This window comes from Alexandromys fortis, unplaced genomic scaffold (assembly GCF_014885135.2).
Source record: "Alexandromys fortis isolate MF-2015 unplaced genomic scaffold, M_Fortis_MF-2015_v1.1 scaffold_197, whole genome shotgun sequence".
Taxonomy (NCBI): domain Eukaryota; kingdom Metazoa; phylum Chordata; class Mammalia; order Rodentia; family Cricetidae; genus Alexandromys; species Alexandromys fortis.
Window position 1 is genome coordinate 45,625 of NW_026068072.1, and position 24,501 is coordinate 70,125.

The following is a 24,501-nucleotide window of genomic DNA, read 5'->3' on the forward strand; positions in this document are numbered from 1 at the left end:
GAGAGCATTGTCCCCTGCAGCGTACAGTCAGCTATGGACAAGCCTGTACATTTATTTAACTTTTAGTAAAGTCAAAGAAAAATGTATGGAAGCTTCCTGCTTATCCTTCAGCAGCTGGAGGGAAGGCAGAGGGAAGCTGGGCACAGGCCAGGGCCCTGAGGCATAGACAGCCCTGAGACACATGGTCACACGTCTGTTTCTCTTGTGTCACTGGAAATGAGGCGAGGAGACACCACCCGAGCCTGTGCCTCCTCCTTGCAGATTCACTGCAAGGAACCCAAGTCCGCATGGGATGCCGTTCCCGGAGTCTTGAAGCTGGGGTGAGGAAGCAGATCTGGGGGATGGGAGGCTCCCACGTGTGGTTTTTAAGACGTCCCCTAACTTTCAGCACTGAGGGTGGGATGCGGTTCAGTGGTAGAACACTTGCCGAGCAAGCGTGATCACCCAACACTACAGTACTGACAGCGTATTCCTGTCTCCCTACTCAGGAGGCAGAAGCAGGAGACTGGCGGCCGCAGGCCAGTCTGAGCTACACAGAGACTCTTTCAGACAAACAATAAAGCAGAGAGGGTCAGCACCAAGCGGGGCAGTCCCTAGGCTACGTCTTGGGTCACTGATAATTTATTTTCCCTTTTCTCTTTGGTGCTGGGGACAGAACTTACTTGGGGCCTTGCAGCCAAGCCTGCACCCTAAATTAAGTAGGTCCCCAGTACTCTGGCGCCTGACGCAGTAACTGACCTGACTTAGACATGTTTTTATGGATGGTATATTAAAAATTTTGCAGTAAGAAAATTCTGGGGAAAAAAGGAGGGGGTTATCTTTCCTTCTTTTCCTGGCAACGCTGTTGAGTCTGTATGGGCTGGGGGAGGGGTACAAACTTTCCCTGGGCCTCAGTAGTACCCTGGAGACCCTTCCCCTCATTTCTAAAAACCACATGTCACACCTGGCTGGGCAGGTAGGGGAGATGGACGCTCTAAGACTCAGTCTTAGAAACTGGAAGTGCCCTCTGTCCTGAGGTAATAGAACGTTCTGGAACCACAAGCCCAGCTAAAGTCACTGTGGGCGGAGGCGGTGCTGGACCTGGAGAGCGGCTTAGCTTTGCCTGGACTCTACAGGCGCCTCAGCCTCAAGAGCTGGCGGCTATGATGCCTCAGCCTGGAGTCAGTCTGCAGGCCCAGCTGCTGCACACTCTGCTGGGGGGCGCAGGGAAGCCTCCCTGGCTGTCTTGGCCTTTTTCTTCTTTTTCTTCTTTTTGGTCCCAAGTGATGCTGGGTCCCCATTGACGGTGCCTGCCTCCTTTTCCTGTTTCAGGCCTGTGGCTCCGGTTAAGTCAATGTCAGCCTTCTTCTTGGCTTTCTTTTTCAATTTCTTTCTCTCCACCTCCTTCTCCACCTCGGCAGCACAGTGTATGGCTGACTCCTGGAGAATGTCCGAAGCAGACACAGCTGCCTCCCGGCACCGCTGCCACTCCTCGTCACTGTCGTCACTGCTGCCGGGGAGAGCAGCTGGATTAGCAGGAGACTGGACGGGACTCACAGCTACCTTGTCGCCTCTAGACCAGGTGGAGGCAGCCAAGGAGCTGGGGCTCAGGTCTGAGGCAGACTCAGGCTCCAAGGTCAGCTTGTCACTTTACCTTTCTGACCTCAGCACTCCCATCTACAATGAGGACCTTGACAGCACCCAAACAGAGGCAAGAATGATACAGGGAGGAATCTGGCCCAATGCATGGAGAGCCTTAGCTCCCCCGAGAAGACCCTGTGCACTTCCTGCTGGGGCACACTGCCCTAGGATCTGACAGGCTTCTTCCTTTGATCTGGACCTGACTCAGCTACTTCACAGGATCAGCCAGGAGAGGAGAGAGAGGAGAGGCTGTGGGCTCTCACCTGGAGCTGGGGGGCTGGCGTTTTCGGCATGGTTTCAGAGAAGCTTCCTTCTTGTAGCCTCCGGGGATAGATGTGAAGAAAAGGCGGAAGCCTACAAATCGTGGGGATAGAGTCAGGATTGGGAGAAGCAGGCACTGACCCATCCAGTTGTTGAGGCTACAGTCTGTCCTCGGGGCCCCCTGCCATGTGTGTGTAAACTGAGGGCTGGCTTGCTCTTCTGTGGAGCCAGAGGACAGAGGGCTTGAGGGGCACCCACCCACTGGCTGCCAAACCAGACAGTAAGCTTCAGAAGCTTCTGGTGGACTTTGAGACAGCGTCATTCTATGTAGCTCTGGCTGTCCTGCAGCTTGCTATGTAGACCAGGCTGGCCTTGAACTCACAGAGGTACACTTGCATCTGCTTCAAGTGCAGGGATTAAAAGTGTGTGCCACCACACCTGGCCTTCAGAAGCTTCCAGAAGTCAGGAGTTGCATCTCTCACCTGCGGCAGCCTCCAAAGAGGCTCAATTATAGGACAGGATCAGACAGAGTAGACGGGAAAGACTGTGGGACAAGAAGGCAAAGCGCTTCTGCAGGTACCGGAGCTAGCTCACTCTGGGAATGGGTACCATAATGCCTGCCTCAGAGTGTGGGGAGAGCAGATGTAAGAAGAAACCGGCTCCCTGCACGGCTAGCCCTATGGCGCTCCGTGCACACGGTGGACCTCCCCAGGGCAGTGTCCACCAGCACCTCAAGGACTCACCGTCCTCTGCCTCTGCCACGGGCTGCACCTCTGCCTTGCATGGCTTCTTCCACACTTCTGAGACAGCGATGGAGCTAAGGGAGAGCAGGTGCAAGACTTAGGATGACATTATGGGTAGCAACAAAAGTACCTTTTGGTTTTAAATCTAAAAACTTTCTATTTCTTTTTTTTTTTTTTTTTTTGCTGGGTTTGGGGCATAAGACTGTAACCCCAGAACTTGGGAGGGTGAGGCGAGAGGATCTCGAGCTCTAGCGTGCTCCTGCTCACCTGTCCAGCATGGCTCCCAGCTTCTTGGCCACAAAGGCTCGGAACTCAGGTGTGGTCTGAAGCTCATTGCCATCTTCGTCATGCTTGTTCACCTCGCGCCTGTAACACACGGAAGGCCATCACTTCCTGACAGCTTAGAAGCTGCCCCCACAGGAGAGGGCCCACGTGTCTTGTTCCTGCTGCCACCCTGTCGCCTAGCCTAGCACCTGGAACACACAGTGACTCAGAAGCTTCTGTCCGAAGCACAGTACCTGTGGCTTGGCTGGGACGCCGGCACCTGTTTACCTGCAGCATCTGTGGAGCGAGGAAAATGAGGAGTTTAGTTTACAGAGTGGAGGATAGCGGCGTGGGCTAGGTACATTTTAGATGATTTACACGTATGGCTCAAGGGTGTCCCCGGCCCCGCCCATTTCCATTTGGGGTCAGAGACATGTAAAATAATATGGCTAGAGTCTAAAAACTAATTCCTTTTTTGAACCCAGATTTTGTTACATAGCCCAGGTTAGCCTTGAGCTCATGCATGACTAATAGCTGATGTAATGGGGGTTAGAAAGAGGGTACAGGTCATCTGGTTCCGGAGGCCCTGTTAATGTTTAACAAGCAAACCTAGTGTGATATGAGTATGGTTTACTGAACGTCTACTATATGGGGAGTAGGCTGTGGAAGAAGAAACTGGCTTTTGTGAGGATCACTGCGGATGCTGATGGTGGGCAGAGTGATGAACGGCTGAACGACTATTAATAACCAGGTGCCCCACCCGCCGTACAGCTCAGACAAGCGTCGGTGTCCTCAGAGGTCTTACATTCCTGGTGAAAACAGATGCTAAACGACAGTTAAAAAGCACAAAAGAAAAAGACAGGAGAGGAGAGCACAGTGTGTGTGGGGGGCTCTTCCTCCACAGGGGGGCAAGGAGGGCTTTGTGAGGTAACTGATGGACAGAGATCTGAGAGGGGAATACCTGGAGAGTCTTCCAGGCAGGGGGGGAAGCAAGCTGCAGAGGCAGGAACCTGGGGTGCTGATACACTTGTTCTATGTCAGTGCACTCTCAAAAGCCTGATGCCCCTGGATGTGGATGTCTGGGAGATGGACACCTGTCTTCCGTAACATGAAGTCACGAAGAGCAGCTCCCATTATAGCAATGACAAAGTCCTCCCAGGACACAGAAAAAGGCTCCAACTCCAGACCCAGGGTGAGCCATTTAACTCTCCAAGTTTTTGGTTTTTACACCTATAAACTGAGGAAATTACCTCCCAGCAAAGGTAAGTCAGTTCACCAGGCACTTGCCCCCGGATCATGGTAAAAGGAGAGAAAGGATTTCTGATCTCCATATGTGTACGGGGCACCCGTGTGCATGTGCACATGAGTACACACACGCAAAATAAAACGTAATACAAAATTTAAAGAACACTTTTTGTTCCTTTGTTTTTTGAGACAGGGTTTCTCTGTGTATCTTTGGAGCCTGTCCTGGAACTAGCTCTATATGCCAGGCCGGCCTCGAACTCACAGAGATCCACCTGCCTCCCGAGTGCTGGGATTAAAGGCGTATGCCACCACCGCCCAAGCTAAAGATCACTCACTTTTTAAAGGCTATGGAAGCACACGCCTTTAGCCCCAGAATTCAGGAGGCACACACAGACATCTCTGTGAGTTAAGGCCAGTCTGGTCTACATAGTGAATTCCAGTCAGGCCACTAGAGAGAGACCCTGTCTCAAAACAAAACAAACAAACGAAACCAAACACCCTTCACAGTTGGTGTCATACACTTCCGTTTCATGTCGACCCCCTTCCTAGACTTGAAATGTTTACTGCTGTAGGTTGGTGTTTGGGAACCGACTCACTTGTGGGAGTCAATTCTCTCCTTCCGCGATAGGTACTGGGGATCCACACAAGTTGTAGGCGTGTGTGGCAATTGCCATCTACTGATATAGAAATGGTCTAAAGATTGCAGGAATGTTAAAGTAGAGAAGAGTGTAAACGATTTCTTTCCAACATTATATTGTGAACAAGACACTTCAATGTATCTGTAAAAGATTGTAACGGGAGAGCTATAACAATATGGTGACTTCTGCAACAAAGTAGCAGGTATTGTCAAACGACTGTGGCTTGTGGCTCACACGGATGAGAAAAAGATGTTAAATTTCATTTCGTATATAATGAATGTAAAGATGCAGTATTTTTTCCCATTTCAAATCATGGGGTCTGTTGGATTCTCTTACCATGATTAAGAATCCCTATACTGGCAGATTTCGGATTCATTTCTGGTTTGCTAGGGATTCACGGTTAGATAGTCACGGTGACCCAGAATGGGGCAGCATGCGAGGGCCGGGAAAGGCAGGATTCTGAGAATACAGGACGGGGATGCAGCTCAATCATGGTTACCTTCCCGGAGAATGGCAGTAAGGACACATGCAGGAAAGCGCAGTCAGGAGACATTTAGGGCCCTCAGCTGCCTCCGCTGGAATAAAGGAATTGCCCTCCGCGTGAATCTGATCCCCAATTGGTCTCAGGAGCTTCAGAAAGACGCTGCGACTCCTACCCACCATCCATCCTTTCCAGGGCCCAGGGGAAGAACCCCGCTCTTCGGAGAGCCCCATACCGGTTCTAGGTTTTTCTGTCCATTGCGGGCGCTGCTCCAACCCCCAGGCGGGCATCGCAGCCTCGCGGCATCGCTGCAACTCCTCTGCATCGCTGTTGCTACTGCTGCAGCTCTCAGAATCGCTCATTGCACCACCGGGCGCCACCATCTTGAGATGCCGCAAAGAATTGTGGGGGAAACGTCCGTTTTTTGATTTGCCCTTCCTTTCCACATGACTACGTGAATAAGAAGGGACGCTCAGAGCATCATGGGGATTGTAGTTCACAGAACACCATTGGCGGTGCACGGTCCTTATAGATGAACTCCAGAATGGTCTTCCAACCCCTTTTTCCTTTTTTTCTTTTCTTTTTTCTTTTCCTTAGCCTTTATTTTCTTTTATTCCCTACCTCCTTCCATTTACCCTCTCTATATTTCTTGAGTTATTGATTTTTTTTTTTTTTTTTTTTTTTTTTTTGATGCAGGAGCTTGCTGTGTAGAGGCTGGCCTGGAATTTTCAACCCTTTTGGTTCATCCTTCTGTGATCTGGCGTTACACGTACCCCTATGCCTGGCTTCCAGTCTTAACTGGATGGGGGAAAATGAGAGATATACATAGGGAACAATAATATTCTGAAGTCAGCTGGGCGGTGGTGGCACACACTTTTAATCCCAACACTCAGGCAGAGGCAGAGGCAGGAGGAGCTCTGTGAGTTTGAGGCCAGCCTGGTCTATAAGAGCTAGTCCCAGGATATNTTTCATTAATTGTTGTGACATGCATATATATATATGTTTGTGTGTGTGTGTGTGTGTGTGTGAAACAAGGAGGTAATGACAGAAGCAAGATAGCAAGATTAGTTCTTTTTAAGGAAAAATGAATTTATTTATGATTTGATGAAATCAGGAAGGCAGCTAACCACCTTTTAAAGTTCATATTTGATCTTAGGAAGATTGTTAACTATAGGCTTCCAGGGTCTTGCATACCGGGTCAGAATGACTCTTGGAATAGCTGAGGCCTTGCCAGTTACAGCACAGTCTATAGTTCATAGATAGCTGCAGATTAGCACTTGAGAGCCTGTTTGCTTTTTGAACTCCCTCTGTGACCTGCGCATAAAGTGAGCCTCAAGGTGGGTGTGGAATACTGCCATTTGGGGCCCACCCCCAGCATCTTAATTGTGGGGAACTGAATGTGGAGGGTCATGAGAAATTTGGCAATAGTAAAGATTTCTGACTGTGTGTTTCAAAATCAAGCGTGTGATGAACCTGTGATGTCTCTGGCACTTGCATAACCTAAGTGCAGCGTTGACCACGTGATCTGCACACTGTACTGGACGTGTCTTCACACCACAGGGTGCCAATGGAGGCTGGAACTCCTTGGCTTAGCTTGCCAGCCATGAACCGCAGAGTTCTTGCTGTACACACCGTTCTCTGCTCTTAGCAAGCACGGCAGTGCAGCTGCAGCAAACAAAGAACGTTTTTTACTGCCATTCCTTAGCACACATCCAGTCAGTGCATCTCTGAACTGCTTTCTAGAAGAACACTTGTTGTAAAAGTTGCTAACTTGAGTTTCATTAGGAAAAAATGGTTGACTTCTGTGCTGGGTTTAGGGCAGCGTTTCCAACAACTTCCGAAACGGCCTTAAACGTGTGCCTGCTGTTCTGTAGTGTATTTTTGAGAAGAGGCATTCTCAGCATTGATGGTTATAGAACAAAATATTGATCCGCTCTGACAAACATCGAAGTTTTGTGTCCTGTTGTTGGTTGTTTTACTCTTCTGGCTTTGGGGATGGGGCCGCCACCCAGCTCCCAAATAAATCCGCACCCAGAGGCTTATTCTTTCTTGAAAAGCCCTCTGGGTCTTTTCCTTTTCTTACTTCTGCAATCTTCCTTTCACTCTTACTCTGTGGCTGGCTGGGGGGCTGGGGGGCTGGGGGACTTAGTGGATGGCTGGGGAACTGGGTGGCTGCGGGGCTTGGGGGCTTGAGGGCTGGGTGGATGGCTGGAGAGCTGGGGGGCTGAGGAGCTGGGGGGCTGGGGAGCTGGCCCCCAGTGTCCTCCTCTCCTTGTTCTCTTGCTCCTCCCTCCTCTCTCGTTTTCTCCTTATCTATTCTCTCTGCCTGCCAGCCCCGCCTATTCTTCTGGCCCGTCAGCTCTTAGACCATCTGGTGGTTTAGACAGGCAAAGTAACACTGCTTTGCAGAACTAAACAAATGCAACACATCTTTGCAGCATTAAACAAATGTTAAACAGCATAAGCAAATGTAAGACATCTTAAAATAATATTCTATAACAGTGTCCCTCAGTATCAAATGTTTAAGAAAGGTTTATATAAAAGTGAGCAAACATATCTATCTCATTACCATGCAGAATTGTTTTTGTGTTTTTTCATGTGTGTGCATTTATGCATGTTTATGTTATGTGCACATAGGTGGGCATGAGTGTGGAGGTCAGAGGTCAACCTTGAATATTTTGCCTTAGGTGCTGTCTGTCTCCCACATTTTTTTGTTAAGTCAAGGTCATCCACTGGCCTTAAACTCATTGAGTAAGCTGGTCTGCTAGCCAACAAGTCCCAGGGATTTGCCTGGCTCCTTCCCCGGAGTGGGATTACAAGTGTGCATCACCATGCCTGGCTTTTGTTATGTGTGTTTAGGGCATGGAACTCAGATCATTGCAAAGCTAAGCACTTTACCCCTCTGCCCTTTTGAGATGGCTGTACACGTCCCTGGCTAGCCTGGAGTGTGCTGTGTAGACCAGGCTGGCCTTGAACTTACATTGCCCCTCCTGTTTCTGCTTCTCTCATTAGGATTACAAGCATATGTTTGTAATTACACCTGCTTGCTTCAGTCTTTAGTCAATGGCAAAATTATATGCACGCCAAATAGCTTTTTTTAAATTTATTTATTTTTTTTTTGAGACAGGGTTTCTCTGTAGTTTTGGAGTCTGTGTTGGAACTCACTCTGTAGACCAGACTGACCTTGAACTCCCAGAGATCTCCCTGCCTCTGCCTTCCAAGTGCTTGGGTTAAAGGCCTGCCCTACCTGGCTTCAAATAACTTTTTTTAAAAAAGATTTGTATTACACTTATTTATTTATTTGTGTGTGAGCGCACAGGCGTGTGTGCGTGCATGTGCACAGACATGGAGGTCAGAGGACAACTTGAGAGAATCAGTTCTGCACTTCTCCCAGGGGTCAAACTCAGTTTGCCAGGCTTGACAGCAAATACTTTCACCTCCTAAGCCATCTTGCTGGTCCCAAAGAGTTGTTTTAAAATGTATTTCTCCATGATTTGTTCCTGTGTTTATTTTGCCTGCTTATTTTACACACTTCTATGTCTGCGATAATATAAAAAAATATCCTTGAAATGAAAGCAGTCTTGAGTGGAAAGATTTTTAAAGGAGTGGCTGAGAGAAGTTTCAGCAGTTCAGAGCGCTTGTTGCTCTTGCAGAGGACCGGGGTTGTATTCCCAGCATTCCTGTCCAGCTCATTACCCTCCGACCACAACTCCTATTCTAGGCAATCCGACACCAATCTCTGAGGGTACCAGATACGAATGTGGCGCACATACATACACGCAGGCAAAGCACTCACACACATCCAATAAAATAAAAAAAAGCCTTAAAATTTTTAAGTGACCACCATGATCAGAATGTTTGACTCTCCTGCAAACTCCTGAAGAGATGGAGCCTTTGGAAATAATTGACAGGAAAGAGAGCCTTTATCACTGCTGTTAATGCTCCCAGAGCTGCCTTTCTCTCCTTCTACCACATGAGGACATAGTGAGAAGCTGCCATCTCTAAACCAGCAAAAGGTCCTCACCGGGCACCAGTGATCTTGAACTTCTCAGTAAGAAACAAAAGCTTGTTATATATAAGCCTCTGGATTTACGCTTTTTGTTACAGGAGTCTAAATGCACCATAAACAGTGACTTATTCTTCTGGTCAATTTTTTTTTTTTTTGAGAAAGGGTTTCTTGTAGCTCAGTCTGGCCTCAAACCAGTAGTCAAGGGTAACTGAATTCTTGATTTTTCTGCTCCTGTGCGGGGATTACAGGTGTTCGCCCCCACACCTGGTTTGGGAAGTACTGGGGATTTCACAGGAGCCAGGTGAGTGCTCTACCAGTGGGTCTGCCTCAGCCTTGTTCGTTCCTCCTTCAAGGCACCTACAGGGGCTGGACTATGAAGTACACAAAGATATGGCTGAGTAGCCTGTTTACCCTTTGGAAAGGAGATGCTCTTCCAGGCCTGGAGGCAGAAAAGCTAGGGATATATAGAGTATTATTGTTAAATTGCCCAGAAGGTTTTGAAAACCAGTTATAAATTGGACTTGAAGCTATGCTAAGTCCACCAGAAAACAGATCAAAAGGGAGCCTTTGATAGTTTTTTTTTTTTGTCATAAATCCAATCACAACATCCTTTGACAATGAAAATGAGGGGTTTTTGGTTTGCATGTTTTTGTCTCTAGACTATTATGGGCAGTAAACTTTGAGTCAGGGTCTCACTATGTAGCCCCTGACTAGAACTCACAATGTAGACCAGGCTGGCCTCCAACTCACAGAGATATACCTGCCTCTGTTTCCCAAGTGCTGGGATTAAAGGTCTGCTACCATGCACAGAGGGGATTTTTAAAACATTGTCTCATCCTTAATCTCTGAGACTTTGACTCTTTTCATCTGTTTTTTTTTAAACCTTCATCAATCCCCAGAATTGAGAGGCATCTGTAGAAATGAATAAAAACCACTAAAATGGGAAGAAATAGAGGCTGTTTATTCTCAATTTGAAAGGGATTTGGTGCCCTACCTTGCTTTTGATAGTCAGAGGCCGGCACAAGGGGGGTGGGGGCAGGGAAGGCTTCAGGTATGCCCTGATGGAGGTTGGAGATGAGGCAACCTGAAGCTGGATCCGTGTAATTGGTTGAGAAGCCTTTTGGCTTCCTCTGAACAAGTTAAGAGTAAACTACCAGTTACTGACCAAGCCCTGATAGTGTGTGGCCATGAGGCCTGCAGCGGTGGCTTCAGAATTCCATTGTCACACAGAGTGTCTGGCTATTGTCTGATTCCATACGACTTCACATCCTTTTTGGTTCCCCCCTGGACCACCCCAGCGGAGGACTGGAAGGAGGGGTGACTAGGCTGAGTCTCAGAGTGAGCAAAAATCCAGAGACCTTTACAGAGGAAACTAGCTGGGTGCGAATGGAGCTTTCCCCTCCCTCTTCTTGGACAGGTTGAGGGTGACGCTGTCTTGGATGTCATAGGATTTAAAGTCAAACCAGTCCTGCAAGACATGGCCCTGGAACTCCAGCTGCTGCTCCTGAGTTTGAAGGCCCTGCCGATCTTCAATCTGCTGTTTCAGGCTCAGGACAAATTCGAGAGGGTGGATGGCGTAGGCGTGGCTCCTACCATCCGGGTTTTTCACAAAGACCTGGATCTCGGGGGAGATGGTGTCCAGAAGGCAGATGTGGATGTGGGAGAAGATTCCGTAGTAGGCGAATGAGCAGTGGCTTCTGAGGAGCTGCCGGGGGCCACCGGGTTCCTGAAAGGACAGGCGCTGCAGGCCCGAGTAGCCCCGGCTCCGTCGGATTTTGTCTTTAAGCTTCTTTATGGGTTCATAAGGGTTCACCCAGAAGATTAAATCGGAGTGACCCCACTGCTCCACGGTCACCTGGATATCTGGTGCTCTCTGCAAGAGAGGAGATGAGGTTAGGGTCACATTTCTGTCTGATTACCTATTAATTCCCTTAGCAGATTCTTCTTCGCCATAGCAAAATCGGCTTCCTCGTCACTGTCGTCATCAGCAAATGTGTGGGAGCGCTCTGTGTTTATAGGCTCTGCGCGGGGCCTCTCCCAGGAGCACAGTTGCAGCCCCACGAAGCTGGGTCTCCTCCCACTCGGTAGACAAAGTGGTTGCCCCCGCCCACTTAGAGCTCAGTACTCACTGCAGGGCACAGCAGGGTTTTGAAGGACTCTAAGCCTGGGCTTGTAAAACTTTCAAGAAAAAAATTCCTACAGCCCAGCGGGGCGGGGGAAGGGGTGACATATATGTGTCATTCCAGCACTCAGAACGGGGGAATTGTGAGTTTTGAGAGAATCCTAGGATACGCAATGAAGCCTCGTTTCAAAAATCCCAGAGGCACACACTGGGTGGTGGTGGCATAAGCCTTTCATTCCAGAATTTTGGAGGCAGAGGTGGGCAAAACTCTGTGAATTTGAGGCCAGTCTGGTCTAGATAGATAGAGAGCTCCACCAAAGTCAGGGCTACACAGTTTTCGTAAACAAACCCCGGAGGCATACACTTTTCCTCCTATCCACTGGTTTATTTAGCTGCAGCCCCTCGTTTTCTGTCTGCGCCTTATTTTAGAGCCTCTGCTCTAGTTTCTGTCACCAGCAGCCTTTTGTTCTCACATATACACTGCTCAGCCCCTCCTATTCTTCTCTCTTCAACCTGGAGTATCTGGGAAAGATGGATGGATGGATGGATGGATGGATGGATGGATGGATGGATGGATAGATGATAGAGAGATAGATAGATGATAGATAATAGATAGATAGATGATAGAGTGTGTGTATGTGTGTGTGTGTGTGTGTGTGAGAGAGAGAGAGAGAGAGAGAGAGAGAGAGAGAGAGAGAGAGAGAGAGAGAGAGAGAGATGCAGTGTACATGTGGATGGCAGACAACTCTCAGGAGTCATTTCTGTTCTTCCACCATGTGGGCTTCAGGGATTGAACTCAAGTTGGGCCTCAGGTTTAGCCGCAAGCCCCCTTATCCATGGAGCCATCTCACCGGCATTTATATCCTGTCTGGTGCTTTAGGCTCACCTCCAGCTTAAAGTTCCTGCAGGGACTCTTGCCTTGTGATTCTAGCTAGTATTCACCGTCTGTTTCCAGAGTCTCATTAAAGACCTAACTGAGCCTTTGCTAGCAGGTTTTGCTGCCTATTAGCACTGTAAACTTGATTCATTGACCTAACCCCTCTGCAGCCTCAGCTTGTTCTCAAAAATGGAAACAGCAGTACTTACAGTATCAAAGAGTAAAGATAGTGATAATGGTCAACCATCATACAGAATTGTTCTGAAGGTCCCTGGAGACAGCCCCTGGACAAGCACTTCGCAAACTGTAAATGCGAGATTAGCATGCTCTTTGCTGCGTCAGAGATGTACCAGCGTGCAGCGTGTCTGAGCACCTTTCATTAGCGGAGAGTCTCATCTCTTCCTGGAATCTGTCTTGCAGGTTTGTGCAAGCTTGCTTTAGCTTGCTTCTAACGGTGATACCTGCATTCCTTGAGGACAAGGTTCTGACCTTCCAAGCTTCCTCCTCCCTCTCAGCCCAGCCCCCAGTCTAGTTCTGCCTCCTGAAGGCTGACTGACTCGAGCTATCTGAACTCAGCACACACAAGCAGTGATCAGCAATGTGAACCTGATAGTCCAGTAGGGGGAGAGTGGAAGGATGTAAAACTTAAAACCTCAAGGTTTAGAAAGTCACAGAGTGCCCCAAGTTCATAGCTGGCTGGAGAATGGTGTTGTAGGCTTCTGGCCTCTGAAGAGTTGTTCTCCACAGGCACCCAGCTGGGGGAGCCAACACTGTGCAGGGGTAATGGTCGAATTGCCAGGCCACTAACGGTCCTGGGAGAAACCATTACCTTCACATTCCAGCTGGGGATTGGGGAGTCCCTGTTGTCATAGCAACAGTCCTGTTTCAGACACTGGTTGGCCCGCTGAGAAACTATGTCCCATCTGTACCCTTCCGCCACGTTGTGGGTGGGGTCTGCCGGGTCCAGGATGATGGGTCTGCAACACAGAGAGAGGATGCCCAGGCTCCTTCCAGACTGGGGAGATGCTTCTCAGTCACCGCCCTTTCCCACCACTGAGCATCTCCCCATCCCCCAGAGCTGTCAGCCAAGGAGGGCCTCACAATACCACCGGCGAGCAAGGGCATGGGGATGATGAAGTTTTGGAGAGGACCAGGCTGCTGGATGCATCCTGGAGCAATACCAGACGTCCGCTCTGGCAGGGGAGGCCTCTCGAGGTTATGAGAGGCTGCACAAGCTTGCGGCCAAATTTGCTGAACGGCCTTTGATAACAGTGACACCACCAACATTTATTGATTGCGTTTGAAACACTGGGCCAGAACCCAAGTGAGCCTGTTTTAACCCTCCCCACAGTTCTATACGGCTTATTCTTACTATTATTGTCATCCCCGCTTTGGGGTGAAGGAATGGAGGCATAGACTTTAAGGTCTCATGGTTGGTAGAGAAGGTTCTTAGGGTTCTAACTCTACTGCCTCAACAGGGACAGCTCAGCTGCCTCCAAGATGTCCCTCCTGTATGCAAACAATGAATGATTAAACATTACTGGCTTAAGTAAAGTCTGGTGGCCTCCGTGACTCCTTGGGGGAGTGCCTGAGGCAGACTCCGTGTCCCTAAGTAAGAGGGACACTTTTCGTTCCTGGGGCTTGGGGCTCACGAGTAGTGACTCTAGCCCTGTGGTAGACCGTGAAGCAGCTCCTGGGCTGAACTGCACACCCTGAGCTCCATGCCTGCGGCTCCAAGACCCCCCACCATCTGCTGGATGATGAGGGAGCAGCCCGTGCTGTCCCACAGGCCGTCTCAGTCCACACCTAACACCAGTCTCTCTGCTTTTCCTGCCAGATTTGCTGAGAGCAGTGGCCCAGTACCTTTCTCTCTTGAGCTGTTTTCTGACGAAGTCCGCGATGACTGGGTTCTGCAGGCTGTAGTACTTGGTCCAGTAGATGCAGATGAGCTCGTAATCCTGCAGCAACTCCATCACAGTGGCAAGCCCTTCATCCAGTCTGAAGTTAGCATCCTCCTGGGTGCCTGCTTCCCATGCATAGACAGTCAGTAGTTCCAGGGCATAGAGAGGGGGCAGGTTGGCCCGGGGGCACTTGTCTCTTACATACTGCAGAGGGGGAGGGAGACGGAGAGGGATGCAAAGATTAAGTGTAAGGAGGGCATCAGATCCAAGGGCAGAAAGTCCAAAGTCTAATTCTCCTTCTTCTACCTACTAACTGTGTGACTTGACCAAGTTGCTTTCCCTCTCTGGTCCTTGGTTTCTCCATTTTAGGATTAAGGGCCTAAGTTAGTAGACTTCAAATTATATTTGAGTTCAAATTTAGGGGAATATAATTTATTTTTGAATCTCTTGTTCTTCCTGTGTGTGTATGTGTATGTATGTGTGTGAGTGTGTGTGCACATGTGTTTGTGTGCATGTGCGTGTGATGCATTTGTATGTATGTGTGTGCATGCATGTGCATGTGTGTGTGAGTGTATGTGTGCATGTGTGTGTGCATGTGTGTGCGTGAGCGTGTGTGTGCATGCTACGGTGTGCTGCAGGTATGGAGGTCAGAACTCAATTTCGTGAAGCTAGTTCTTTCCTTCAACCTTTACATGGATTCCTGGGGTCAGGTTAAATTCTAGCTCCCAGGCTGTGTTGCAAGCACGCTTAGCCCACTGAGACATCTCACCAGATGGATTTGAAATCCTTTTTGTATGAATAAGTGTGTGACAATACATGTACATGGGAGTGGTGACTAGAGGGCAGCATGATGTACTCCCTCAGTCGCTGTCCTCGGCACATTTTGACACAGGCTCTCTCGCTGTAGAATATTAGCTTAATGTGGATTACATTCGTTTCTGCTGTGGAACATTTGTTTAATGATGCAAAGATGTGTTTCATTCTTTTATGTTGCATTTGTTTAACTCTGTGAAGCTGTGTTACTGTGCCTGCCTAAAACACCTGACTGATTGAATAAAGAGCTGAACGGCCAATAGCAAGGCAGCAGAAAGAACAGGTGTGTCTGGCAGGCAGAGAAAATAGGAGGAGGAAAAGAGGGATAAGGAAGCAAGAGAGATCAAGGAGCGAGGAAAGAAGGGGCCAGCTCCCCAACCCACAGCCACCCAGCCACCCAGCTTCCCAGCCCCTAATCCCCCAGTCCCCAGCCACCCAACCCCCAGCCCCTCATCCCACCAACCCTCCAGCCCCCAGCCCCTCATGCCTCCAACCCCCCAGCCCCCAGCCCCTCATGCCCCAACCCCCCAGCCCCCCAGCCCCTCATCCCACCAACCCCCCAGCCAGCCACAGAGTAGGAGTGAAAGGACAGAAGAAAGAAAAGGAAAAAAGCCCAGAGGCAAAAGGTAGACGGGATAATTTAAATTAAGAAAGCAGGCAAGAAGTAAGCCAAGCTAAGGCGGGGCATTGATGAGAAATAATAAGACACTGGGTGGTGGTGGCACACACCTTTAATTCCAGCACTTGGGAAGCAGAGACAGGCAGATCTCTGTGAGTTTCAGGCCAATAAGAGCTAGTTCCAGGACAGGCTCCAAAGCTACAGAGAAACTCTGTCTCGAAAAAACAAAAATGAAGGAAAGAAAGAAAGAAAGAAAGAAAGAAAGAAAGAAAGAAAGAAAGAAAGGAAATAATAAGCCTCCATGTGTGTGATTTATTTGGGAGCTGGGTGGCGGGCCCCCCAAAGAGTAAAGAATCCATAAACAACCAACTACATTGTGTGTGTGTGTGTGTGTGTGTGTGTGTATGACAGATGAGCACACTGATTAGAAATTAACCCACCCACAGGTAATCTCTTTTTCCTTATGCCAGAATAGCAAATTTATGGAGTGTTTTTGAGACAGAGTCTCACTGTGTAGCCCAGCCTGGCCTGGAGCTCACTATATAGTCCAGGCTGAGCCTCTTGCTTCAGTCTCCCGAGTCTTGTGGTTACAGGTGTGTGCCATCGCGCCTCACCTTTATCTTCGTGTATTTTTATTTTACAAGAAGACCACCATGAATGTGTGCGTGTGAGCACGCATGTGCGCGTGTGCTGGAGCTGTTTCTGATTCCTCCTTTCTCAGTTTAGATAGCTCTACACACCTGGCTACGTTGACATATGCTGGGCACTTCTCAGATGTGTAGTTACCAAGGCTGGTTCATTCATGATGACCAGGACACTTAAACAACCATCACTGAGAAGCAGAATAGTGAGTGGATTTCAGGCAATCTCTCCTCTCCTTTGTCTTGAGCTTGTTGGGTTTGTTGTTCACAAACCCCAGGAGCAGAGTCAGCCAAAGGAGGCCGTAACTATAGGCTGCAAATGTCCCAGTGTGGCAGAATATTTGCTCAGTTAAGCAAAGATGGGCTGCCTTTGTTTAATTGTATAAAGATGGGCTGCCTTTGTTTAACTGTATAAAGATGGGCTGCCTTTGTTTAATTGTATAAAGATGGCTGCCTTTGTTTAATTGTATAAAGATGGGCTGCTGTTTCACCTTGCCTGCCTAAGGAACCTTACTGGTCTAATAAAAAGCTGAATGACCAATAGCAAGGGAGGAGGTATAGGTGGGACTTCTAGGCAGGGGGTGAAAGTAGGAGGAGAAATTTAGGCTCAAAAGAAAAGCAGACAACAGGGAGACGCCATGGGCCAGACAGACAGAAACGGAGGAAGAAAGAAAGTAGGACATACGGAATGAAAGAAAAAAAAGGTAAAGAGCCCTGAGGCAAAACATAGACAAATAGAAACATTAAATTAAGTTAAAAGAGCTGGTGGGACAAGCCTAAGCTAAGGCCGAGCACTTATAATTAATAATAAGCCTCCGTGTCTTTATTTCAGAGCTGGTTGGTGGCTCAAAGAAAATGCCAGCTATATCCTAGCTTTCTCTCACTCTTTCTCCCGCTTTTCCCCTAGCCTTGTTTTCTTTTGAGGCCCCCTAACCTGGCAGCCTCCTGACCTGCAGGTACCAGTGTTTGGCCAGCCACAGAAAGCTCTTGAGCCCCCCCCCCCAACCTGGCAGCCCCTGACCTGCTGGTACCAGTGCTTGACCAACCGCAGGAAGCTCTTCAGTTTAGTTGGCCGATGCTTCACGAAGTTTCTCTGCAGCTCGCTGAAGGATGGAGAGAAACTTCCAGGGTACCCATTAGCCTTGATCAGATTCACATAGACCTCAGGGGGTAGCGGAGAGTTGGGACACGAAGGCCCTGAGGAGAGTGGAAACAGAGACCGAGTGAAGATGCTGGAAGCCCTGGGAACCAAGTAGTCATTTGGGGAGGACCTGGTCATTCTGCGTCCAGGGAGACTTGAGCCCTGAGTGAAGGTCTTTCCAGTGAGATTCATATTCTCTCTTCCCTTGCTCCCCATTTCTCTCTCTCTCTCTCTCTCTCTCTCTCTCTCTCTCTCTCTCTCTCTGATTTGTTTTTTATTTTTTCCAGGGCAGAGTTTCACTGTGTAGCCCTAGCTGTCTTGAAACTCACTCTATAAACCAGGCTGGCTTCGAAGTCAGAGATCTGCCTGTGTCTGCCTCTGCCTCCCGAGCATTGTGGTTAAAAGCGTACGCTATCACCACAGAACTTTTCTGGTGAGGTTCTTTAAACAAACAAACAAAAAAAAACCACTTCATTAAATTTTACTTTGGTGACTTCTTCCATAGACTGGCTTGGCCTCAAACCCTTAGCCATCCACCTGATCCTCTCTCCTGAGTGCCGGGATGAAAGGCACCCTCCACCACACCCAGCCTAGAGGACCAGCTTTGGGCTCTCCATGTTTCAGGTTGTCCCTGGATGTCCCCAGCACTTCCAGCTTTCCTTAAAGTCTGTTTTATCAATAGATCTCTTTCTAGGACATTGTTTGGAATCTGCCACTACTCATAGGGGAGAACCAAGTGCTGGCCACCCTGTGAATGACTTCCTTCCCACTTCTAACACCCATGGAGCAATGACGCACATCCTGTAATCAGTGGGAGTTGGCGCACAATACAAAACTCTTTAGAGTTTGGATCTGGAGATTTATGCATTTTTTATATATCCATGTGTGTGCATGTGTGCCTGCATGAGTTTGTATGTGCACAACACACATGGGTGTTCAAGGAGGTCAGAAGAGGGCACTGGATCCTATGGAGCTGGAGGGTCAGGTAGTTGTGAGCTGCCACATGGTCATAAACTAGGTCCTTTGCGAGAATCTCCCTGGCCTGGTTTGGATAGTAAGTCTTCCTGAAGACACACGTGCTAAAGGTCTAGCTGTCAGTTTGAGGTGCTATAGGGTGGGAGCAGAACCTTTGAGGGGTGGAGACTAGCGGAAGGATGTCAAGCCATTGGGGCCACCTCTTAAGGGAACACAGAGACGCTTCTCTTCTAGATTTCTCCCCCCCTCCCACCACTCCTTCCTGGAAGATGAGCAAGTCTCTTCATCCATACATTGCTCCACGCTATCCTGGTGTGTTGGCCAGAAACAACAGGAAGGAGCGTGTGATTGGTTGCTGAAGCCTCCAACACCATGAGCCCAGCCCCGGCTTGCCTCCTTTTAAGTTGCTTGTCCTGGATGTTTTGTCCCAGGATGATGAAGCTTACGGACATCAGACTGGGGTCACTGGCCTCAGAGTAAAACATGGTGGATAGCAAACACGAACAAAACTGCAGGTGTAGGTAACTTAGCCGCCTAACTCTGAGGCTGCCCCCAGTTAATGGATACACTCTGCAGGGCAACGGGGCGGTGAGTGAGGTGGAAGAGGTTTCTACAGTAACCTTTTGAGTTCTGCAGAGGCTGAGTAAGGCATTTAGTGCCTTCCCCTTTCTGTTTTAATTCCCTAATGAAGTGCGTGTCCCCTAGACCTGCCCTTGCCACAGGTCTGTTTCTGGGAACGAAGTGCGTGTCCAGACACAGCAAGTGTCGTGTAGGAAGGACTCAGTTCCTGATCTGATCCTTTCCTGAACATTCTCTGGTGGTTCCCCAGCAGAGCTCCTCGTTTTCCACAGTGTGCCTCTGTGGTAAGTTTCTGTTTCCCAGCTCCGAGTGTGAGTCTTGAGCACACTGTGGCAGCTCAGCCCCAGCTCAGGACGTGGGTAGGATGGAGGAATGTCTGTGGCCACCAGACGCAGGGGGTAACAGCCTCCTGAAGCTGGCAGGCTGGGCATGTAGGACTTCTGTTCCCCTTACCCAGGGCTCTGTAGGCAGGCACAATGGTGACAGAAATGGGCTCCCAGGTCTCCCTTGTCCGGATAGTGAAGATGAGACCCCTGGGGACTCCTTCGGTCACTCCCAGGTTACAGAACCCAAGGTCCAGCAGGTCTTGGCAATAGAACATCCTTTTCTGGATCAGACTCAGTGCGGCCTGGTGGTGCTTAGCCTCTTCCTGGAAGCTGTGGAAGCAGCTCAGGAACACCACCAGCTCCACATCCGTGGTACTCCTAAGCACTGTGCCGTTCCCGAAGGAGCCCACCTGCAGAAGACAGAACTCTGTCATCCCAAGGCCCTCTGCCATGCACCCAGCAACTTCGGGGCCCTTCACACAATAGATCCCTTTAATATATAGTCTTTCTACAAGGGCTAGGAGAGAAGCGCTGCCGTCCCGTGTCACGGGGTAGACAGGCAGAGGATGAATTTGGTGCTCGGGAGCTCTGGCTGCTGGCACCCAGCACCAGGCTTCCTTATGTTCTCCTTTCTGATACAGGGTCTCCCTGCGCAGTCCACAGCCGGCCTGGAACTTGCTGTGTATCTCAGGCTGCCCTCGACTCATGATCGTCCTGACGGATTCAGTCTCCCAAGCAATGGGACAGATGTGCCCCCACCATAGCAGCCCTTGATTATCCCCTCACTGCACCATCCACCTTTGGAGACTCAGTCTTGTCCAACCCAGGGAAATGCCCGCCCCAAGGGAACAATGACAGAATATCCCTAATCTAAACACTCCAAAATGTTCAAAATCCAAGAGTATTTTAACGCCGCCACGAGTAGAAAATTCCACACCTAATCTCATGTGACCAAAAATATTGTACAGAATTGCCTTTGGGCTATATGAAAACACGAATTTATGAGTAGATCTGGGTCCTATCTTTTTTAAAGATTTATTTATTATGTGTACAGTGTTCTATCTGCATGTTTGCTTCCAGGCCAGAAGAGGGCACAAGATCTCATTACAGATGGTTGTGAGCCACCTTGTGGTTGCTGGGAATTGAACTCAGAACCTCTGGAAGAGCAGCCAGTGCCATCTCTTCAGCTTCTCAGTCCTATCTTAAGATATCTTGTTATGTTTATGTAAATAGGTCAAAGCCTAGTGTGGGGGGATGTCTAAACCCGAAACACTCTGGGCCTTGAGGATCTGATAAGGGGCTCCCAGCCTGTAGAATTATCTACTGCACGGGCTGTGAAACAGTCAGCTTCATCCATCCATGCTCCCTCCCTCCCTTAAATTATATTTGGATGAATCAGGGAGCCGCCGTGACGGTAGGCAAGCACTTTTGTATTAGAACTGTATGCCTAGCCCTGCCCTTGAATCTTATCCTTGATTTATCTGCCGTGTGATCATTAGGAGCCCGAAGTCCATCATGAGTGAAATGGAAACGCTGATGAAATGGGAACCATTAGAACACAGGGAAGGTCAGTTAAAATGCTGAATGCCAAGTGCTGGGTGTGGTGTCCCGTGTCCTGGATGTAAGCAGTGGTGTCTCTTCCTTTTCATCTAGTTGACTCCCCAACTTTCTAGACATTAGTCACCCCACCTCTTAATGGTGGGAGACTGAACTGTTTAATTTTTTATTTTATTTATTCGTGTGTACGAGTGTGTATGTGTATGAGTGTGCATGCGCACACACGTGCATGCCACAGCACACATATGGAGGTCAGAGGACAACTATTGGGAGTTAGTCCCTTCATTTCACCACGTGGGTTCCTGGGATTATACTTGGGTTGTCAGGCTTGGTAGTAGACACCTTCCATACTGAGCCACCCTGCAGGTCCCAGAACCCCCCTGGCATACAAGGCCCTGCATCTCTCTGGCTCACCTCTTTCTCACCCCATGTTGGTTGACCTGGGACTGCTGGGAGAGGGTCAGTCTCCAGGTGGCTACCTTTCCTGGTCAGTGCAGTCACTGCAGAAATTAAAGTCCTGCCATCACAGGCTGAGCAGCCCCAGTGTGCGGCACCAGCAAGGCCATTGAAGGCATTTCTCTTTTCTAATCACCATGGAGATGGCCTGTGACCCATCTCCCCAGCTGGAAATACTGAGGCAGTGGAGCAGAATCTGCTTGCAAGGTCTCCCAGCCAGACAGGGAGTCAGAGGGAACATCAGATGACATGGCCCGTGGCTCTTCTTCCTTACCATCCTGGGATGCTGTCCAATGGACCTCACCCTGCTCCCAAGAAGCAGGCACCTGCTGTCTTTATTCTCCATTTTTATTCTGATCCCAGCATTCAGACTCGGTATTCCTACCCTGAGCGGAAGGATGGCAGCTTGATGCTGAACGTCGGCAAAGGTCGTGTCTACACCGCCCTCTCCCTTCCTGATCCCTCTGCAGGCCCAGCTCTCCCCCTTTCCTAAACAGCTTAGAGCAGACTTCATGACTGGCCTCTGCTGAAATTGCTCACAACTGATTGGTTAGATGAGCATTCAGTCATGTGGAGAGCTCAGCACCCCGCCTGCCCCTCCGCCCGGAATTCCAAGGGTGCAGAGAACGAAGGCTTTGAGTCTAAGGTTCATTCTCTGTGGGCCTCACTCTTTAGGTGTGGCTATCATTTAGTGGGTTAGGGAAGGAGAACTGTGGCTTAGCCGGTAGCATCTGTTGCCATCAAAACTCATACTGTTTGTTGACTCTTCTGCTTCCTAGAATACTTTTTATTCTACCCACTGCTTTCTCAAGTTTGTCAGGAAGGGAGTGGTCTGGAGGATGGCCTTGCCCAAGAGAGAAGTCCCGTGGACCAGAAAGAAGTTCTAGACAAATGTCACAATGAAACCTTTCTGTCTAAGAATTTACCCTGAGAGAATTTTTAGGCCTCAGTGTTGGGCAGTGGGAGATGATGTTCGGGATGCTACAATCACAGAAGGGCAGCGGGAGACGATGTTTGGGATGCTACAATCACAGAAGGGTACTGTCAAAGTCACACAACTGGTGAGAGGAAAAACCCAGAGACAAATCCAGGTCTGTGCAGTGACAGGGCACAAACTGCCACTTCTAAATCACGTGTCTGGGGCTTTGGAGACAGGATTAGTGCAAGGGAGGCACAGAGGCTCAGGGCTGCTAAATTCTTCCCAAGAGCAAAAGTTAGCGCCTTAGGCTTGGAGTCCAGAGTCCTTATTCTAGCCTGGATGTGTGTGGCGTTTGGATATGTCACCCTCTCTGAGTGTCAGTCTCCTTCATGTAAATGAACAATCTGCTGAGACTAATTCTCCAAAGTTGTGTGCATGTATGCTTGTATGCGTGTGCAGGCCAAAGGTCAATCTTGGGTAACATTCCTTAGGCTGTCCATCTTGGTTTTTAACAAAAGGTCTTTTACTGTGTTCTGGGGCTTGCTGATTGGCTAAGCTGGTGGACCAGGGATTCCTGGTGATTCTCCTGTCTCTGTCTCCGCAGGGCTGGAATTCTCAGGAGTGGAAATCACACCCAGGTCCCACCCCTTCCAGGCCTGCCGACCTCTGCGTATCTCGAGTTGTGATTCCCGCTAGCACAGAGGATGGATGAAGGAGCTGGAGGAAGGATTTGGGGGTGGGGATTCTTAGTGAGAATCTTGGGGCACAGTTTGAGTATTCAAACTTAAATCCCAGCTCTGAGGCCAGCTGTGCAGCCCTAAGCAAGCCACATTGCCCCCTCAGCATCCATTATAAAAAAATCTTTCTATTATCAAAAAATTAAAGCATGGACAGATAGGAAAAAATACAAAGATCACTCTGGCACCCAGCACATCAGAGCCTGTCACATCTGTGTCTGTCTGTCTTTTGTCTGTCCAGAGCCTCGAACATGCTAGGTTTGCACTTGAGCACCGAGCTACCGCTCCGCATTTGCTTCATCTCAACAGGCATAGCACGTGAGGCCCCCAAAAGAAAGACTCTACCCCAGCAGACGCTGTTAGACTTGACAAACAGCAGTCTACTTACCAAATGTATCCCATATTAAACATTTACCAATCGTTCCCAAACACACACACTTTCTCTTTCTCCTTATCTGAAACTTGTAACCTAGGCTGTCTTCCTACCCATGATCCTCTTGCTTCCACCTCCCGAGTGCTGAGATCACAGGAGTGGACTCCTCATATCAGGCTCCCCAAACTTTCTTACAGACTATGCGCCAGGATCCAATGAGAGGCCTCACATTGCGTGTGGCCATTATAACTCTGTTTGGTTCGTCTGTAAAGGGGGAAAAATTGTACCTCACGGAGCATAAGCCTTAATGGGAGAACATTAAGGGTTAGGCTACTGTGTTCCCCAAAGGGGGTCTGTTATTAGCTTCTTTACCAGCTCGTTCTGCTCACGGCAGTGGCTGAAGACAGGGAGATGTCAGTGTGAGCTAGGCACTGTGGGCTGAGGCTCCGGCTTTGGGTTTTGTCTTTCTTGGCTGGAAACCCCCTGTGCTGGGTTTTGCCTATCTTGGCTGGGAATGGACGGTCAGTCTTACCTTGACCACTTTCAACACATGCACATCCCGGGCCAGCCCACGCTCTCCATGGAAGGTCTCCCGTCTCAGGAACTCTTCCACAGTCCTCACAGTCTCCAGCACCTCGTCTTTCCATTCTCTGGTTGGCTGCAGCTGCTGAGCCACAAAGGAGTCCAACTTGGAAGCTGGGAAGCTGTACAGCTCCTGGGCCAGTGCCATGGCAGACCCAACCACTGAAGGCTGCCGCTGCAGGGTTATATAGCCAACTCCCCCGCACACACCTCCTTTTTTAAGGCGGCTCCTTCCCAGCGGACCTCTAGCATCCTGTGGTAAAAAGAGTGGGGAAAGAGAGGAACAGGGAGCAATGGGCTAGTTGGGGATCCCCTTCTTGGAGATTTATTGTCACTGGAGGTGTGCTGGGGGATGGGAGCTCGGAGCTGGCAGGTTGGGGCCACCTTAACAAGGCTGGCAGCTGGCCAATTTCTGTGCTGTAAGTTTCGATTCTCAACATTTGTAGTTTCCCTTTTGTGACGTGTGTAAACCGAAATTGGCTTGAGCTTGACCTTCTGGGGAACACCTTGTCTGGATGACTCAGGCCAGCTGCCCGCACCCATTATGGTTTGGAAAGAGAAAGGGCCTACTCATGGTTGTGGGAAGAAGTGAGGCCTCTGGAATCAAAAGGACACTTCCAAG

The 24,501-nt window shown here is 49.2% G+C and overlaps 2 protein-coding genes across 5 annotated transcripts; both read right to left on the reverse strand.

Moving 5' to 3' along the window:
• Nucleotides 1-36: 36 nt before the first annotated feature.
• Nucleotides 37-5,643, reverse strand: CUNH12orf43 (chromosome unknown C12orf43 homolog). 2 transcript variants are annotated; one of them, XM_050121084.1, is made up of 6 exons: nucleotides 5,488-5,643; nucleotides 3,143-3,185; nucleotides 2,892-2,990; nucleotides 2,625-2,698; nucleotides 1,884-1,974; nucleotides 37-1,486 (listed from the first exon to the last, which is right to left on the reverse strand). In XM_050121084.1, exons 1-6 carry the CDS (start codon nucleotides 5,633-5,635, stop codon nucleotides 1,162-1,164), a joined length of 780 nt encoding a protein of 259 aa, XP_049977041.1. In that variant the 5' UTR covers nucleotides 5,636-5,643; the 3' UTR covers nucleotides 37-1,161. The 2 variants fall into 2 exon arrangements, with proteins under 2 accessions (XP_049977041.1, XP_049977040.1); XM_050121083.1 differs by having other exon boundaries at nucleotides 37-1,489.
• A 4,558-nt stretch (nucleotides 5,644-10,201) lies between these two features.
• On the reverse strand, nucleotides 10,202-24,069 carry Oasl (2'-5'-oligoadenylate synthetase like). 3 transcript variants are annotated; one of them, XM_050121140.1, is made up of 6 exons: nucleotides 23,830-24,054; nucleotides 19,383-19,665; nucleotides 17,256-17,431; nucleotides 14,124-14,365; nucleotides 13,090-13,237; nucleotides 10,202-11,134 (listed from the first exon to the last, which is right to left on the reverse strand). In XM_050121140.1, exons 1-6 carry the CDS (start codon nucleotides 24,025-24,027, stop codon nucleotides 10,634-10,636), a joined length of 1,548 nt encoding a protein of 515 aa, XP_049977097.1. In that variant the 5' UTR covers nucleotides 24,028-24,054; the 3' UTR covers nucleotides 10,202-10,633. The 3 variants fall into 3 exon arrangements, with proteins under 3 accessions (XP_049977097.1, XP_049977098.1, XP_049977099.1); XM_050121141.1 differs by lacking the exon at nucleotides 19,383-19,665 and having other exon boundaries at nucleotides 23,830-24,052; XM_050121142.1 differs by lacking the exons at nucleotides 10,202-11,134; nucleotides 14,124-14,365 and having other exon boundaries at nucleotides 13,127-13,237; nucleotides 23,830-24,069.
• Between the last annotated feature and the right edge of the window lie 432 nt (nucleotides 24,070-24,501).